The 18,489-nt window shown below is 41.9% G+C and overlaps 2 protein-coding genes across 3 annotated transcripts; one reads left to right on the forward strand and one right to left on the reverse strand.

The window, feature by feature from the left end:
* Positions 1-23: 23 nt before the first annotated feature.
* On the forward strand, positions 24-4,202 carry illr4 (immune-related, lectin-like receptor 4). Of its 2 annotated transcripts, XM_070846763.1 has the most exons (7): positions 24-97; positions 223-294; positions 608-685; positions 2,556-2,669; positions 2,962-3,113; positions 3,211-3,335; positions 3,427-4,202. In XM_070846763.1, the coding sequence occupies exons 1-7, from the start codon at positions 34-36 to the stop codon at positions 3,614-3,616; spliced, it is 795 nt and encodes a 264-aa protein (XP_070702864.1). In that variant the 5' UTR covers positions 24-33; the 3' UTR covers positions 3,617-4,202. The 2 variants fall into 2 exon arrangements, with proteins under 2 accessions (XP_070702864.1, XP_070702865.1); XM_070846764.1 differs by lacking the exon at positions 223-294 and having other exon boundaries at positions 27-97.
* A 597-nt stretch (positions 4,203-4,799) lies between these two features.
* Positions 4,800-16,016, reverse strand: LOC139215802 (zinc finger MYM-type protein 4-like). The gene is made up of 25 exons (XM_070846833.1): positions 15,843-16,016; positions 15,438-15,641; positions 15,024-15,174; positions 14,035-14,156; positions 13,088-13,320; positions 12,815-12,995; positions 12,462-12,656; positions 12,149-12,299; positions 11,884-11,999; positions 11,592-11,738; positions 11,277-11,427; positions 10,996-11,168; positions 10,497-10,632; positions 9,646-9,765; positions 9,490-9,527; positions 9,218-9,335; positions 8,952-9,064; positions 8,371-8,560; positions 7,840-8,174; positions 7,588-7,756; positions 7,322-7,473; positions 6,465-6,579; positions 6,144-6,392; positions 5,773-5,902; positions 4,800-5,396 (listed from the first exon to the last, which is right to left on the reverse strand). The coding sequence occupies exons 1-25, from the start codon at positions 16,014-16,016 to the stop codon at positions 5,165-5,167; spliced, it is 4,095 nt and encodes a 1,364-aa protein (XP_070702934.1). The 3' UTR covers positions 4,800-5,164.
* Positions 16,017-18,489: the final 2,473 nt, after the last annotated feature.

Raw genomic sequence — 18,489 nt, forward strand, 5'->3', positions numbered from 1 at the left:
CTTCTTCTCCTGGCCGATGGTCACGACGGTAAGATGTCCAAAGCTGATGTGCTGTACTCTGATGTCAAGTTCACAAAAACGAAGGGAAACACCAATGGTGAGTCTTAAATATCTATCTATCTATCTATCTATCTATCTATCTATCTATCTATCTATCTATCTATCTATCTATCTATCTATCTATCTATCTATCTATCTATCTATCTATCTTTTGTGTTGCAGGGCCGTCTTCTCCTTCAGCTGAAACCACATACTCTGATGTCAAGTTCACAAAAACGAAGGGAAACACCAATGGTGAGTCTTAAATATCTATCTATCTATCTATCTATCTATCTATCTATCTATCTATCTGTCTATCTGTCTATCTATCTGTCTATCTGTCTATCTATCTATCTGTCTGTCTATCTATCTATCTGTCTATCTGTCTATCTATCTATCTATCTGTCTATCTATCTATCTGTCTATCTGTCTATCTATCTATCTGTCTATCTGTCTATCTGTCTATCTATCTATCTATCTATCTATCTGTCTATCTGTCTGTCTATCTGTCTATCTGTCTATCTGTCTATCTATCTATCTGTCTGTCTATCTGTCTTTTGTGTTGCAGGGCCGTCTTCTCCTTCGGCTGAAACCACATACTCTGAGGTCAGGATCTTGAAGACTCAGCCACCCTCTGAGCTCTCTGGTGGGTAAATAAAAACAGTGTTAAACAAACAGGAAAGTGAAGTGTGACCTCCAGCCAGTGGCCATCATGAGACAAATATATTTCTTATTTTTTCCAGAACAAAGACGTGTATTGTTCAGTCAGAGGGCCGTAGTGCTCGGTCTTTAAGACTGTGTTAGAATACAAAAAAGTTAAGGGCAATAACTCGATTCCTCAGAAAATACACGATAAAACTCATATTATGTTCAACAAAATGTTATTACAGTAAAGAAATAAAATTGCTGCCATAAACTTGTGGTGCTTTACACAATAAAATGTGTATTCTTCCTTTAAATTATTGTAATCAGTTTGAAACCACTGTCAGCGTTTGTACTATAAATATACACTAATGTAGATATACAGTAACTCTTATTTCAGGCTGATAATGGAAAGTGTCTTTGGAGGGTTAAAGCTCTTTGATTTTTTAAAACCATATACTGTAACTTTCATCAGTGTATTAGTGTCACGATCTGCTTCTGTTATCCTTTGGTCTTGTTCATTTCCTGTTTTCTCCTGACCTTGAGTCGGTGGTGAGACCACAGTAATCAGTAGACACGTGCACAGCGGAGGGCAGACTTTATACAAGCAGATATACACTGTTAGTTTCTCTGAATATTAATATATGTGCTGTTGATGTTCCAACCCAGTGCTTCAGTCTGGTGTTGATGTTACGGGGGCCTGGAGGGACACAAAGGGTGTGTTCGTGGTGTGAATGATGGTATTTTGGGTATTCTTTGGAAAAACTGAACTAAACTTCTGAAAACTCTCCTTAACACCCTGTGACTGTCTGAACTACTTCTTTCTTGTCAGTTTGTCGTCAGTGTTTGGTTGTTTTTTTTGTCCTTGTGTTTATGGATTCCTGCACCTGGATGTTGTCCTCTTCTCCTCCTCGGCTTCACTCTGATTTTGGTTGTTAAACTCTTGGATTCTGTCTGTTCCTGGCTAACATCCATCACGACATCCAGAAACAGTCAGAGACTTTAACTGAAGTAAACTGAACATTTATTTGGTGCAAGTGTGACCTCACCATAGTGCAAACATGCTGTTGTCATTTCCTTCTTTCTGCTTATTTTAAAACTTTTTTCTGTAAAGGTAAAAAAAAATCTTCCTCTGGCTGAAGAGAGGAGAAATAAGGAACTACATGTGAAGTTGTAGTCACAGTTCAAACTTTATGGTTCCCGTTTTTATTCGGTCTGATTAACATTCTGCTAATTCAACCGTCTGTTTGTGTGTTTTTGTTGTATTTTAACCCGTCAAATGTGCTGCAGTGGAATTACACAAAATACATTCACTCAAGTACTTAAGTACAGATTTGAGGCACTTTTACTTTCTTGAGTCTTTTCTTTTCGTGCCACTTCTTCAGCCGACAGCTTTAGTTACTTTACAGATTCAGATTTCTGCATCAAAACTGCCTAAAAAAAACATGTTTTTTGATAAATATCATCAGTAGAGCGGAAGCAGTTAATCACTTGATTAATCAATAAGTTGGCAACTGCTCTGATAATCGACTTTTCCATTTAATTATTTGGTGTATTTTGAATAGAATTATTTTGAGTGTGCTGACTGTTGGTTGGGGAAAACAAGCATTGTGGAGGCTTCTTTCACTATTTCTTGAATTTTTACAACCAATCAGTCGATTAATGGAGAAAAGTCCTGTACGAAAGAGTAAATCATCATCTATTGATATAATATATTGATTTTGATAAAGGGCTTTGTTATTTTTACCATGTAGGACCTACTGGAATCACAATAGAAACGAGATTCCAGTCATTATCCTGACTTTTTCTTTTAAAACAAGCATAATAAAATGATCAGAACTGATTTAACTGAGTGACTCCTGCTCCAATAACAGGCTCCCAACAACAGCTGGTGTCTGCTGGTCGACCAAAGGTCAGACTGAGGTGGGTGGCCGCGGCCGTCCTCTGCACTCTACTGGCAGCTGGTGCCATCGCTCTCGGCCTCGTATGTGAGTTTGTCTGGTCTTTTCAGAGTAAATTCACCTACACTGACTTAAAAAATGTGATGGTTGTTTGGAAGAGCAGCACTGATGGCTGTCAGGCTGCTGTTTTTATGTTTGTATATTCAGCTGATGGTTACAGAAACCCTGACGGACACATTAAGTTAGACTGGCAGTGAACGTTACATGTGAAGCACCTTCCTCTGATTGTCTCACGCTCAAACTATCAAACCTCCTGCTGCTTCCTCACGAAACACAAGTAAAAACTGTGACAGAAGTGTTTGCTGTGATCTCTTCAAAGCTCAGTTATGTCTGGCATGTGAAGAAGGCTGGGAGAAACATGGAGGAAGCTGCTATTATTTCTCCACCAACAGATCGTCCTGGGGAGACAGCAGAGAGGAGTGCCGCCGCCCCGGAGGAGACCTGGTGAAGATAGACAGCGAAGAGGAGCAGGTGTGACGCACTGCTGGGTTCGTTTCTTTGTGTCTCCGCGTCACTTTATCTGCTCTCTGATGCTGCATGTTGTGTTTGTTCGACTTTTGCCGTCCAGTCCTTCCTGGAGATGAGACTGAGGGAACAAATGCGGGAGGATGAGGACAAGTTCTGGATCGGACTGACAGACTCAGAGGAAGAAGGGAAGTGGTTGTGGGCAGACGGGTCACTTCTGGACACGAGGTTTGACTGATGAAAACACATTTTTCTAAATTAATTTCCAAAATCAATGTCAGTTTTATTGATCCGGCTCTTTCTGTGCTCTGTCTCTTAGTTTGACATTCTGGAGCACCGGTGAGCCGGATAACTGGTCCGGTGAGAATCGTAACGGAGAGGACTGTGTGAGGATGGGGGAGAAAGCAGGAGCTGAAGGCTTCAAGTGTTGGTTTGATAAATCCTGTCAAAAACCTCACAGATGTATTTGTGAGAAACGAGCAGAAACTGGACATTTTAAGTGCGTCTGAATGTCTCTCAGTCCAGGAAACAGAGCTGTGTTTAATACAGCTGATGTTAAAATGAGGAAATTGCAAACATAGATATATATATATATATACACGGTATATATAACAGAACCAGTGGTGGAGGACGTATTCAGATGACTTTTAAATATGTTGTTTTTGTGTCTGTCAGCGTTTTGGTTTTTGTTAAATAGAAAGTTTGTTCATTTGTTCATATTCTGATGTCAGGATGAAGGTAATGACCAGCAGTGGGATCTAATTAAGTACATCTACTCAAACTGTTTTCAAACAGTCAACGCCGAAGAGAGGAGATGTTAGTTTACTGCATAGTGGAGCGAGGAGGAGAAGTTGAGGAAGAAAAAAAAGAGGAACTGACCATAAGGAAGAGTTATATAGAGTAAAAAACAAGAAAAAATGGGGTGTAAAATTAGTATATGTGCAGAAATGCTTTTCTTCAGAAATCCAGTTGGATCTTCTCCCTTTTTTGTAACTCACTTCTCACTACAGAGTCAAATACAGACTTTTAGAGTTTTGTCTTCACTTTTAACTTTCTGTCAACCATATAAAGCATTTACAAAGTTTGAAGACCATAAAAAATGTGTTTATTATATCATTTAATGAATGAACAATAAAAAAAAGAATGACTTTGTGATTTTGTCTGCAGTGTTTTGATATTTGAGGCTGAACTGTGAGAGCGAGCTGATGATGTTGTAACGGCAGTCTAAGCTTCGCTGTCTGCAGCCTTTCAAACTTTAACCTTGATGAGGACTACGGCTCTAAAAGTGCACATCAGAGCTGATGTCTGATTTCTTCCTGACTGCTAACCAACAGTATGCAGTAAGCTGTTTGAAGGCATTTTGCTTTTAAAACTCAAAAGCAAAAAAATGTTTTATACTTAATAAAGTCTTCGGTGTCTCTTTAACTTTAGGGAGAGAAAAGTTGCCCACAGCAAAGAAAAGCTGTCGACGGGTATTTAAAAGAGCCCGACTCGTTTGCAGCCAACATCCACAGGCTTTTCTCTTATTTCCACCAAGTAACTGTGTGTCTGTCTTGGTCTTCTGTTCCACGCTGGAGATGTGTGTAATAAGATAATACAGAGTCGGGTAAAACAGGGATTATTTTCTTAGTTATATTTATTAAAAATAAACAGAAATCTCAAGTCACACCTGAAAAGATCAACATTCGACGGACTTGAGGGAGTTACGTTTTTTTCTTCCCTCAGATTTTCTTTTTTTCCTTTAAGTAGAAAAACATCAGGCCATTTTCACAAACACATTCTATGCTGCTCAGTAGCATTGGGCTTCTCTTAGACGGCTCTAATGAACGTTAGACAGCTTCTTAAAAATAAGACTTCTTTACTTTTAGTGACTCGTGCTGACTCCAGACTGTAGAGATCAAAAGAAATGATAAAACTAGATGTGAGCTTTCAGCATCTAGATTTTGTCAAAACGTACTGATGACTGAATCTCTGAAGGTTTTACACAATTTAAAAAAAAAAAAGCAACGTACCAAAAGTTCTGTAGAAACAACCAACAGGTCTCTAACTGCTCTTCATCACTCTGAATCCTCTTCATCAGGTGTAAACGGTGAACCATCAGGCGTCTGCTGCTCTTCGCCTCTTCTGTCCTCCTCCTGCAGCTCTCGGGCGGCGAGGGCTCGTATGAGCATTGCCTCCATGGTGTCGTCGTCCAGAGGGGAGGAGGAGAACCACAGGGGGCTGTTGGGGACACAGCGGCAATCTGGGTGGAGGTAGAACAAGTCGGTGCGCCGCCTCACCGACTGTGGGCTGGACGGAAGGAGAGGAAACAGAAGGCAAAGATGCCACATGAGCAGGAAGGAGGAGAGGAAAAGAAACCCACTAGACAAAGAGCCAATAACGCAGTGGCAGAATGAGGCCTCATATCTGCAGAGGGAGTGGGTCCATGTTGCTACAGTAACCCAGGACGGACAAACAAGGGCCTTTTGAGTCTTTGAGCAGTTTGAATTTGGTGCATCAAAGAAAAGGCAGAAGAAGAAAGAAGAGGAACGCCATTTTGTGTTGTGAAAAACTGAGGATCATAAATATTATCTAACACGTGAAAAATCAAGGAAGCGTCAATCAGCCACCGCAGCCTCTCCGAACAGACGGGTGTTCAGCTGATTTAACACATCAAGCTACAAACCATTTGGAGAGGTAGAACTCGTAGAGTCTGACTGGACAGTGGAGAGGGTTCTCTGTGTTCTCCATCATCTCCAGGACGTCCTCTTTACGCTCATTTTTCTTACGCTTCTTAGCTGGAACGCTGTCTGCATCTGATGAACACACACACACACACACACACGAAATATAATAAAACACATAAGGACAAAGATTTTTACACATTCCTGTTTTTTTAATTTGCTGAACATGCTGTGCAAAGAACCAAAATGTGTGTGTTTCAGTAGATGATCAGCTAAAGAGTTCATAAGAAGATGTTTAAAGTGGTTTTATGTCTTATCAACATTACTGCAGTACTGTCAGGTATTCCACTTTGCCCCTCAGTCACACTGGTACCTGACTCTGCCTCGTTTACTGATATTGGGGGGTAGAAGCGCAGGAAGGTGGTCTTGGTGTTGTTCTGGTTGGTTTTGGTGCAGCGCATGACGCGAGCGAAGGACAGCTGCCGGTGCTGCTCCACCGTGGTGAAGCCAAAGTACTTGCAGCAGAAGAAGAGCAGAGTGTTGAGGAGGACGATGGGGGAGTACGCCCCCAACTGTTTGCAGTCCCACAGAAACTCCTCCTCCACACGGGAATGGATGTAACCTGCAGAGAGACGTGTTAGAAATGAGGTCGATCTGAGTTGATCAGAGACAGAAAAAAGACGCGATGACTCACCGCGGGCTGTGATCGAGGGTTTGAAACCTTTGAGGATCTTGGTGAACTGAGTGGAGAACTTGTTGTAGGTCAGATCAGTGAATATGTTTTCCATTCGACCGTTGTCAAACAGGTGCTACAGAGAGAGACGACAAAATAACAGTCAGAGAAAACAGCAGCAACAGTGTGACAACATACACTCTTATGAAGGTGTATGCAGGCTTTTACCTTTACCTGCCATCGAACTCAAACACAGAGGAGCGTAGCAGCGACTACCAGTGAGAAAAGACACTGGTGTACTAGACAGCGAGGGACAGAGTGTAAACAGATGTATAACTAAACTACTGAAAAAGTCAGCAGAAGTCAGCATATACAGTGTTTTTGATGCTCAGACTTTCCAGGAGGAAGATCTCAGACCTCCCAGTGTTGAAATGAAACCTTCATGCCCTTGTCAGGACTCTAAAGGAGCACACACAGACTGTGTTTGCCCCACATGCTGTGCACAGTCTCCACCCTGTACCACCATCCAGAGAAAAGCCTGATATGATCTGCAGTTTACAGGCCACTGTGTGTGTATGTGTGCTGATTCTTCCAGCAGATCAGAGTGACTCAAATCTATTGTTCAAAAAGTAGCAAGTGGATTGGATAATGGAAGATTATTGTTTAGTGTCCCCAGGTGTAAAGAATCAGCAAGATAATCATCAACCAATGCAGGTAAGATTCATCTGGTATGCAACATCTTAAATGTACCAGTTTGGGTTTCATCCATCGTGCAGTGTGTACATGTCCTACAGAAATGCCCCCAAAGAGTGGGAGATAAACGATAATGCACTGTAAGTGTGTGTGTGTGTGTGTGTGTGTGCTGTTGCTCGTCTTGCCTGCTGTATGCTGAGACAGAGGTAGAACAGGCTGTCGGGGGAGTACGGCTCTCCATCGGGTTGTTTCACCTCGGTGATGAAACGACAGAGGCCGTCACACAGCTCAGTGGCGGAGCAGTGAAGAACATCCTCGTTTAGCGTCACAGAACGAGCTAACAGACGAACAGAGGCAGGAGGAAGAGTCAGAGGACGTGAAAATAACTGGCAGTTTAAATTAGTCACAAAAATAATCGGTAGATGCGGTTCTATAAGAAACGGAATCATACAAGAGACGAGGTCCATGTTGGTTTGTGATTCCCTCCACTGCATCCATCTCTTCCAGGCGTCTATTCCACATCGACTCTTCAGTTTGTGGCGTTTCCTGGACCCGACCTTGGAAAAGTCCCTTTGAGTCGTCGCCTCTTTAGCTGCCTTGGACAGCTGCAGCTTACGCCCCTTAAACAGAGAGGAGAGACAAGATTACCCCACAGGAAGATGATGCCACAGCCTCTGAACTCATTTCCCAGGTGGTTCGTTACCTTCTTCTTGTTGTGGACTCTGCCCGCGGTTTGCTGTGACAGCGGAGGGGCCGGTTCAGGGCTCGGTGAGCTCTGGGGATCCTCTCTCATCTCCAGAGCAAGAGGAGGAGCTGGAGCTGGGAGCTCAGGGTGAGGCACACTGGGCGCTTCTGTAACCGGAGGTGGTTTTTTGTGGCCGTGTGATCGAGTGAGCAGCTCAGAGCTGGAGTCCGAGAGGGAATCTTCCCCATGGTCTGTATCCAAGTCATCTCTGCAGTTACTTATGTGCTCTGAAAATAAGTCAGGGACAGACCAGCATGGAGCCGGAGAGTGCTTGTTGTTGTTCCCTCTGAAAACTAAAATAGACAGGAGGCCAATATGAACACGACAGTAACGTATATAAGACCATGTTCTTGGCCTTCATTTAACCTGGACAACGTTTTAGGACCAAAAATCTAATTTTGAAGGAACAAAATCGCAGCACAATTATATTACACAAGCCAACACAGAGCCGATATTGGCTGAGAGAAGAAGAGTCATCAAATGTCTTACCCTTTGGAGCAGGAATTCCTTGTCCCTCTTTTGTCAGCACTCTGTCCTCACTCTCATCTTGAAGTTTCTTTATCTCAGAGTTGAAGCTGAGCCCCCCCTCAGAGGGGTCGAGCTGGATCCTCTCCTTCGTGGATTTCACAGTTGGGTCAGAGCCGTCCGCCATTGTGGGAAGGAACACGGGCACAGGCAGCTGCGTCGGGGACAGCGTGAGAAAAGTCAGAGTGTAAAACCTGACGGTGACACCAACCAACAGGTAATTACTTTTAGAGACATTTAATATTTACATGATAGGTTGACAGTACAGAGGCAGCAAACAAAGTGAGGGTGGAGAGGCAGGATGGCTAGTGACACACACAAACCGAGAATCACAGTATTGATTTGAGAAGTTTCAAATTGAATTCTCAACAAGTACTGATTTCTCTGGTGGCATAATCTGGACCTAATTAAGCACCATTTACCAAAATACATACATTTAAAGTAGTAGAGCATTTTTCTTGCAGTGTAAAGCAGCGATATTTGATATTTGCACATGATCAGAGTAAAACAAGGTTCATGAGAGGAGTCAGAGGTGGTTCACATACCGGTAAGGGCAGGCCCACAGGTTTTGGCGTGTACTGGCTGTACATGTTCAAAGGCAAAGGAACATACACCGGCACTGGGAGAGGCACGACTATGACTTTGGGTACAAAGTTGTCTGCACACAAGAGAAAGAGAAAACAGGAACAACATCAAAGCTCTCAGCTCTGAAAAGAGTTCATCTGTTTTCATCTTTTAATTGTGCATTTTGTGAATTTTGCTGGTAAGTTGTTGTATCACAAAATGAGTTTTGAATGAGTTTGAATTTTACCCGTCTGTGCCTCTGTGTCCACAGTCTGTACTGTACAGGAGACGCCTTTGTTGTGGACGAGCGGTGTGCAGAGCATGGACTTGTTCTTCAGTTCCTTGGGGATGGTTTGAACACTGGCCTGAAGAACAGACAAATAATCATATCATCTTCAACAACAGTAATTTAAACACCAAAAGCAGCACGAATGATCCGCATATATTAAATTCTCATGCTGCAATACAGGTTCAAATATACATCATGTACTCAGCACTATGTTTTTGGGGTAAACTTACATGTCCGACAACCTTTGTTTGAATGTCGGGGACAGAGACTGTGGAGATATGACAGAGTCAGAAAAACAAACATATTTATAGCAACTGAAGCCAAGTATACAGAGACTCTGCAGTGTGTGTGTGTGTGTGTGTGTGTGTGTGTGTGTGTGTGTGTACCATGCTCTGCAGATCTGGCAGAGGCACTGGACTGTCCTGCTAAGGCGCTAGCAAGTGAGATAACGTTAGCGATGACCGGGGAGGACTCTGTTTCGCCTGCAGATCGAGGAGGTGAAGACGCTGTGGGCAGGAAACACAGATCAGTCTGCAGGAGCATTTAGTGAACGATCTCGTGACATTTTGTGAGAAATGCTGATTAGAGCCAACAGAACTGTCAGCTCGCAGCAGCCAGGCAATAAAAACACAACAAACTGCTGACTCACATGTGGACTTACTGTGTTCTCTATTCATTAAAGGGGCTGCAATCAATATTTTTAAAACAACAAATGTATCAAATGATTGAGAATCATCATCTGAATCTACAGCTCCCCTCAAGTTTCAGCTGATTTGATTCACCATCACAGCAGCCAGCTGTTCTCACCACCAAACATCAGACAGACACAGTTAGAGAGCAGCTGGTGAACATACTGGAGCATTTAGCAGCTTAAGAGCCACATATTTCCCTCAGGGGTTGGTGGAGACCAAAAGCAGAGCAAATATAGGGTGAATATTTGCCTTGATCGTGTGAACACAAACATGAAACCAAATGAAAGATAGTGTTGCTCCATAACTGCTGGATGCGTAAATAAGCAGCTGTTTGCTCACAAGTTCATCATACAAACTTAAAAAGGTGCTGAACTGCTAATAATCTGGTCACAACCTGCCCACAAACAGCCAAAAAGGTTTAAGAATATGCACTGTATCCGCTGTTCACTAGACATAACTGCACTCATCACGATATGCAGACAAAAACGGGGTTGTGAGCAATAAAACAGGCAAAAAACACATCGAATGGAAACAGCAACACACACCTGTGTTGACCATCTGGACCTTTTTATTGCAGAAATGAAGGACGCACTTCAGGTCACAGAAGTGTTTGACCTCTCCCAGCATGGGGAGACTCTGCCTCAGTTTCCCTTCATGACCGCAGGTGTTGCATTTGGCAACCTGAGAAAAAGGAAAGGGTAAATATGTGTTTAACAGTTTAGCAATTTCAGCTTTTAGGTGTCCTCATACGCAGGCAGGGCTGCAACTGACAAGTATTTTCAGTTTACCGGCTGATTATTGTCTTAATTAATTAAAAAGTCCAAGGAGACGTCTTCAACCGTCCCAAACTCAAAGATAATCAGTAGTCTACCATTGAAGGCTGAGAAAACCAGCAGATATTCACACGCTGATCAATAATTCTATAATTATATTATTCTTTTGAAAAGAAAACAATATAATATACAGAAGGAAAAAGACCACATGAAGCTTGAACATTATCTACAAACGTCAGGTAATTTGTGCAGTGGGTGAACTTCTACTTACATGGCAGAAGAGCATTTTGTAATTTGAGTTGCAGTCTTCAGAGCAGAAAACCTCCTCGGTGCCGTCGTACTGAGCTGTCACCACCGTCCTCGAGACGCAGAGGCAGTAAGCACACGAGTGACAGTGTTCCCCCCACGTCTTTTCCAGCTCGTGTTGAAAGAGCATCTTACAGCCTGGGAGGAGAGAAAAGAGATTTACAGGTTTTTAAATCCTGAATTTCACAATGTTTTACTTGTTTTTTTCGAATATGACAACATGCCCAGTTTTACGTGTCGTCTTACCATCGCTGCAGAAGTAGCAGTCTTTGCCGTCTACCCTCTTGACGTCTCTGATGATCTTTTCATTCTTGCAGTATTCACACTTGCCCATGATGTTGTTGACCCTCTTAAACTCTTGAGAACAACCCAGGCTACACACAAAATTCATTTTGCCCTGTAAACAAACACACACATACACAGTATTTCACCAAATGTCATAGGCCACCGCTGTCATAATAACATTGTGTTCGTCAATGGACACAACATGAGGTTCAATTAGATCAACAGGGATTCACAAGCCTCACTTCTGTTCCATCTTAAAAAACAGACCCAGCACACCTTTTTCTGGACGACTTTGGGAGTAGTTTTTAAAATGCGGCGACACTGAGCACATGGCAGTTTCTCTGGTGGTTTGAGGAAATCACATTGGGTTTGGTCAGGGGAGCCTGTCGAGTTCGCTGCTGCATTCATGTCTTTTAGGGTCTCCTGTGGCACAAAAAAGTGAAAAATGAACAGAATTTAAACGTGTATGACATGACAAAGTACACCGGCCATGCTAAATGTAATGAAGGAATGTGTCATCCAATGCTGAATAGTTTTTATGTTGTTGTTGGCTCTGAGGTTTTATTACCTTAAAAACCATGGCACAGCTTAGAGTGCAAAAGTTTCTGATGGAAGCATCTGACATGGCGAGGTGGCAGGCTGGTACTCTGGTCTTACCACAGTTGTCACAATTCAGTGAAGCGCCTGTCAAGACAAAGAGGTTTCATGATAAAAATAAACTTGGCCAAATGGTAGAAACAAATACTAAAAGTACTGTTATCACAGATATGTCGACCTGCATAATGTTACGTAGAAGGACAAACACAGAGAGCAGCCGTCTTACGGTCGGGTACCTGATGCACTGACAGCCTGGATCTTGGATGCCATCACACAACTGTTGCTGCAGAAGAGCTCCACCATGTCCTCACTGTTTTTGCTTTCAACCATGGCTGACATCAGATGGGAGGAGCTGCAAATCGCACACAGTTGGGGTGTTTTGATTTTCTGCAAATTAAAAAAAAGAGGGTATTTTGTCTATTCACCATCTCAGTGTTTTCATCTACAGCAGAGAAACTTGTAGAGCAGCACTGCTATCAGCCTTTAAAAAGCTTTACAAAAAGGCCCAAACATTTTAGATAGTTAACAGATGTTTCAGGACTGAGTTACCTGTTTGAATTGGGTCAGACACTCTGCACTGCAGAGTTTTTTGCTGCCATTTCCCACCCTGAGCAGGAGAGGTGTGCTGCAGTGGGAGCGACAGTTCTCGCAGATCGACAGGTTGTTCATGTTGCAGAAGCGGTGAAAACAGGGATCACTGCACATCTTGTGGATGACGTCCTGCTGGATGACCTCATGTTTGCTCTGAAGGAGGATAAACAAAGAGAAGGTAAATGACTACCTTGCTGACCTATTGGGGAAAGAAACTGTGGTTATTTTAAAAGATAGTTTCTAGTGAGTTTATCCATCTTACAGCAGTTTACTTCATTATTACAATAAAGGATTGTTGCTTTCTCCCTTACAATGCAATGTCTGCTGCATACGCTGCATTGTGACTGTGATGGGGCTGGAGCAATGGGTATTTTGGTGGACATGATTCTCTTGTAGTTGAAGGAGGAGAGGCAGGTCCGGCTGCAGAACTCCTTCGTTGTCCCCTCATTATCCACCGGAGCCTGGAGGACGCCCTCAGACTGTATTAACGGCCTGAGGGAGGCGATGAGGAAGGATGAGATCAGTTTGAACTCAAACCAAAATGCGTAGATACACAGAGAGAATTAAACTGCTGTATGACTCACTGGAGGCAGAAGTGGCACGTCTTCTTAACTTGTTTCATTTGGTGAAATTTCAAAAGGCAGGAGGTGGAGCAGAAGATATCTGCGTGGCCCTTCCTCTGATAAACAGTCTCTCCGTCCATTAGGAGCTTTTTGCAGTTGGAGCAGGACGCAGGCAAATCTGTTTGGGTGAGAGTGGGAGCCGCAGACGTGGAGTCTCCCTTCAAGGAGAAGACTGAACCAATCTTCAAGTCCTCCTGTTGAAAACAGAACAGCTAGATGACGAACAATTTCTAAATGTCTACTATTGTGTCCTCGTCAGTATTGGAAACGCCAAAATCATCTACAAAACTGTTCATATCACTATGAAGCGACATCAACACGATCTACAGCAAGTTTCTATATTATCCCTCACATCATGTATCAGACCCAAACAATATTTTTAGAAATGCCTCTTTCAAATGCAGTTATCAGTTATCTCATACGTCGATGATGGATATAAAATACATGCTTCATTCTCACATGTTGAAACTAGAACTACCATCTCTTGTCTGCCTCCATCAATCAGTCCAGGATTAGCGTCACCAATTCAGTATCCGACCAAATCTTAAATATGTTCACAATCTCCCCTTCTGTTCCTGAGTGTTTATAATAATATTTATCATATAGTGTGTATTTAATAACAACCAGAAAAGTGTTTTGCGAGACATTTTGATGCTGCAGTGTCAACAAGTCGACCTTTGGGATATAAAATGTCTTCATAATTTTGTCCTACAAGATATTTGTATCAATTTTTGGTTTTTGAAGTCACTGTGATGTTGATTTTTGACCTCTGACCACCAAAATCTAATCAGTTTCTGAAATATCTTGTTCACAAAAATGAGACGGAAGTGTGACTCCAGCCTCAGTTATCACAGAGACGTAAAAAAAAATAAAATCTTGTATGAAGCAAACAGCATCACGTGTCCTACCTTAGTGCTATTGGGCTCGTCCTTGATGTTCTCTGTGGATATGGACGATGGGAGATTCTGGTTGTACTCCTCATCAACGGGCTCTTCTTTAATCTTGATGAGGGGTAAAGAGTGAGGCGATTAGCTGTGTAACGTTTACAACACGTGAGTCTGTGCAGATAATTGTGATGATTCTAACTGGTGTGTAATTTGGCTTCTGTATCCACACTGCAAACTACAGAGGAGAAGAAATGCTTTGCTCTAGTCCAACTTTCTAGTGCATTTAACAGTCCTGCTAAACTCCACATCAAACCCATCATTAGAAAAACAGTAGAAACCATCTTCATGTGGTCGTGCCTTCAATCAGTGTATCAGGATACTACAGTTATTACAGAGCACATTGCTACTCACAAAGTCCAAATTTAGTAGCGACGGCTTCACTTCTTTAATGTCATTCTCCTCAAACGATGGGCTGCTCCTTTCTATTAAGACATGAAGGTAAAAATTAGTCAAACTATTAGTCTGTCTAGTCAACTACACAGAGAGATTTTCACTAGATGTCAGGAGGTGACGGGAGGTGCTAGACAGGTGCAATAGTCTTCCCTGGTGGGTGCAATACACCTTTGTGCAATATTACTCTTGTGTATATATTAATATATTTATTACTATTGGATGTTTATTGTATTGTATTTTATTTTTCATACTTTTATATTTTTACAATTTTACATCTCACCTGTGTGCTTTACTGTACTGTCGGTGCTGTGCTGCTGCTGGAACCTCAATTTCCTGAGGGAACTTTCCCAAGGGATTAATAAAGTGCTATCTTATCTTATCTTATCTCTTATATTCTCTGAACATTATTAATGAGCAAAGTAAACAACCAAATTCAACCTATTGTTTGTCCTACATCTGTTAACTGCTGTCAAAGCTCATGAATCATTCTGTAAGTGAGTGCTAATGTGGGAGGGAAGGGAAGAGAAACTGTTCTCTAATATAAATGACTGCAGTACCTGGAACAGTGAAAGTCTGAGCCTTGTGTACCATCATACACCTACTGCTGCAGAAGAAGAACAGTCTGCCCTCATCGTTTTTATTCTCAACCATGTCCGACATCTGATGGGGCGTCTGGCACATGGGGCACAGCTGAGGTGTCTCAATTTTCTGTGAAGTTATTAAGAAAAAAAAACAATAAACCAGAGAAACAGCTTGAGACATCAGTGCTGGATGACTTCATCCGTTTTATCACAAGTTCATAATCACCAAATTTGGAGATACATGATAATCAGTGGATGATAAGGAGATGAAACACTAATCAGAAAAGTAAGTGAACCAGAGCTAAAAATACAATATTGCCCTCTGAGACAGTTGTGCCAGTTTATAATGTGTTAATGTGGCATTTAGACCAACAGCTAGTTTCTATTTACCTCTTTAAACTTGACCAGACATTCTTCACTGCAGATGTTTTTACTGCCGTCCTCCATCTTCAGCGTGAGCCATCTCTCGTGGCAGATGGAGCTGCAAGTGTCGCAAGTAAACACAGGCAAGTTGTTGATTTTGTGGTAGTTGACGAAGCAGCCGTCGCCGCAAAGCCGATGCATCGAGCCATCCAAGGTCAGCTTGAACTTACACTGAGGGTGAGAGAGGAGCAAGTGTATTGTGTTACTGTGTGACTTTAAGAGTTCTGAACTGATCCTTTAAAACACCAAAGTCAGACAAAGTCCTGTGTTGTGCCTCTTTTTGAAATATGTAAAAATAGGACCTAGATTTACAAATACCGAAGTTGTCTAAATACCAGATCACTTGATATAATAACTTTATTTTTTCCTTACAAAGCAAAACCTGGCGCACATCCTGCACTCTGTCCGGGGTCCTGCTAGAGATGGAGGTTTGGGAACGGCCATGTTCCTCTTGGAGTTGACAGCAGAGAGGCAGGTGTCGCTGCACAGTTCCTTCACAGTTCCTGAATCATCCACCGGAGCCAGGATGATGTTGTGAGGCCGCATTATCACCCTGAGACAATGAGAGCGAGATGAGACTCGAAATACTGTGAAAGATGGTGATTGCACTACTTTACCTGCACGACACTAAACTGTAAACTGAAGAACCAGCCAGAGGATCACAACGCTTGTTTTGAGGAGAAGAAACAACAACTGTGGTTCTGCTTCTGTCGAACAGCTCTGTTACAAACTAACTGAAACTAATGATGTTAATCTGGCGATTATTTTCTCAAGTAATCATTTGTTTTATAAAATTTCAGAAAATAGTGAAAAGCACTAATCTCAACTGCTGAATTGTGTTAAGTCTTAAATTTGTATTGACTCACATGTAACACAGTCTTGACTCAATCTCACTTTCTGTCTCTTAAATAGAAAAACTAAAACAAGTCATCCTTTAAAGTGAGGAAATGTGACACACAGACATAAAAAGTAGAAAGAAAAATATCCTGGACTTACTGAAGGCAGTTGTAGCAGTTTTTGGTGACTAATTTGATGTGGGGATGTGTTTCAGAGAGGCACACGGATGAGCAAAAGGCCTGTGGCGAGTTCTTCGTCTGGTAAATCGTTAGTCCTTTCGGCAGCCTCTTTCCACAGTTGTGACAGAAGAGCCAGGCCTTTGCAATGGTGAGTATTGAAGTGTCCGATTCATCAGCCGGAGAGGCATCGTTTTCGTTTGCAGTGGAGTCTGGAGGGATATTTACATCCTCCTGAGGGAAGATGCACAGTTACGGTACAGTGATTGGACTTCATGTAACCCTGCTTAGCTTCGGTCGAATCAGCCAAACTGTTGTGTTTCTCTCTGCTTAATACACAGAAGAAAGCTGAATTTAAAACATTATAATAAAGGCAACAAGTAAATGAATACCATGTCTGCTTTATTATGTAGCTGTTTTATGCAGCAGACTTAACTCAGACCTTAATACTTTTACTGCCGCTCCATAATTTCAATTTATTGTGAGAAACATACTCACAGTGTTCAAATTTTCTTGTGTTTCTTTGTCATTTTGCCTCTTTTTCAACTGAGCAGCGGTTTCCTTTCCTGAAGGGTGAAAATCACAAGTAGGTGATTAGATTTAATAACTTCATTACAACATGTCATACAGTATTAATTCAGTGTTTATCTACTGCTTATAAATGCTAAATAAAGATGAAATGACCTTAAGAATAAGCTCAAGTAGAAATCTAAGAACATTTTTATAATTGAGGCTCCTGGTCCAACCCCTTCTGTTACTTTTAAAAGTGGTGCTATCTAAGAGGTCTGAATACCCACTACTGTCCCGTACCTTGAAGCTTGTGTACGCCTGCGGGCCGTAGCCGGTACGACGACACACAGGTGCGAGTGCAGAAGAGCTCCACCATGTTTTTATCACTTTTGTAATTTATCATGTCTGACACCGGTCGAGAGGTGCGGCACATGGTGCACTGGTGGGGCGTCTTAGTTTTCTGCAGAAGAACAGAAAAAGAAAATGAATGTCAGGGACGCTGCAGAATAATTCTTTCAATCAGCAAAACTTTGTCTGAGTGTCCAGCTTCGATGGAAACACACAGCTGGGTCTGATTTTTCCAGCTTGACGCAGAAAAACCACAGACATCACAGACACAAACACCTGTGGGATGAACTGTACAGGCCTCACAAACACTCTTCCGGCTGAAATGGGAACAAATCCATATTTTGTCTATATTGTGTATCGTATAAGTTATCCTATTTAAACCTATTATGAACCTATAATAAATCTGCTATTGTATTTCACTCTTTAAAGGATAAGTCTGGTGGAGGTGTGCTGCTGCTTTTCAACACATCCTACTCACTGTACAGAGTTTATAATCCTGTAAGAGTGTATTTCATATTTCATTTCACTTTTTTTTTTTAGTAGTGAGACAATCAGTCAATTGGTTTTCCACAGAACAAAAATGTAATATAAAAAGTCAACTATTTAGATGATCCAATAATAACTTCATTCATTTGTCAAACACAAAACATTCTCTGGCTGCAGCTTTGCTCTGTTTTCATTCACTGTAAATGTAATTTTGGAGGGCTTGGACAGCTCTGACAAACTTTTTTTGACAAAAAAATTTTTGACAAACAAAAATCTGAAGTTCTAACTTTGCAATGTGGAAAGTTATGATTTTTCACAACTTTCTGACATTTTATAGAACTAATCTACAAAAAATACTATATATAATATATCCCATGAACAAGGAATGCATGTGCAGCCAAAGACTCGTACGGCCAATTCCTCCATTTTTCACTCCAGAAAACAAAACCACACAAACCACACAGGTGCACTGGATGACATGTTCCTTCATTACAATGAGCACAGCCAGTTTATTTTGAGGCACAGACTAATAACAGTGACTTATATTATATTTCCATGACAGGGAAACACCACTGCACATGATCAGGAGAGAGACTTGTGGGAGTGTACCACCAAGAAGGGGCAGGAAAAGAAAACTAACTATCATCACACAGACAGGATGC

This window comes from Pempheris klunzingeri, chromosome 16 (genome assembly GCF_042242105.1).
Source record: "Pempheris klunzingeri isolate RE-2024b chromosome 16, fPemKlu1.hap1, whole genome shotgun sequence".
In the NCBI taxonomy this organism is placed as follows: domain Eukaryota; kingdom Metazoa; phylum Chordata; class Actinopteri; order Acropomatiformes; family Pempheridae; genus Pempheris; species Pempheris klunzingeri.

Bases quoted from the DNA above. Each gene is read 5' to 3' on its own strand.
- illr4 (XM_070846763.1), top strand. From the start codon at position 34: ATGTCCAAAGCTGATGTGCTGTACTCTGATGTCAAGTTCACAAAAACG. The intron at 98-222 runs GTGAGTCTTAAA...TTTGTGTTGCAG, and splicing joins AACGAAGGGAAACACCAATG to GGCCGTCTTCTCCTTCAGCT. The intron at 686-2,555 runs GTGGGTAAATAA...CTCCAATAACAG, and splicing joins GCCACCCTCTGAGCTCTCTG to GCTCCCAACAACAGCTGGTG.
- LOC139215802 (XM_070846833.1), bottom strand. From the start codon at position 16,016: ATGCGGCCTCACAACATCATCCTGGCTCCGGTGGATGATTCAGGAACT. The intron at 12,657-12,814 runs GTAAGGGAGAAA...ATCCTCCTTCAG, and splicing joins TATGCAGCAGACATTGCATT to AGCAAACATGAGGTCATCCA. The intron at 5,397-5,772 runs GTTTGTAGCTTG...CCTTCCGTCCAG, and splicing joins GAGTTCTACCTCTCCAAATG to CCCACAGTCGGTGAGGCGGC.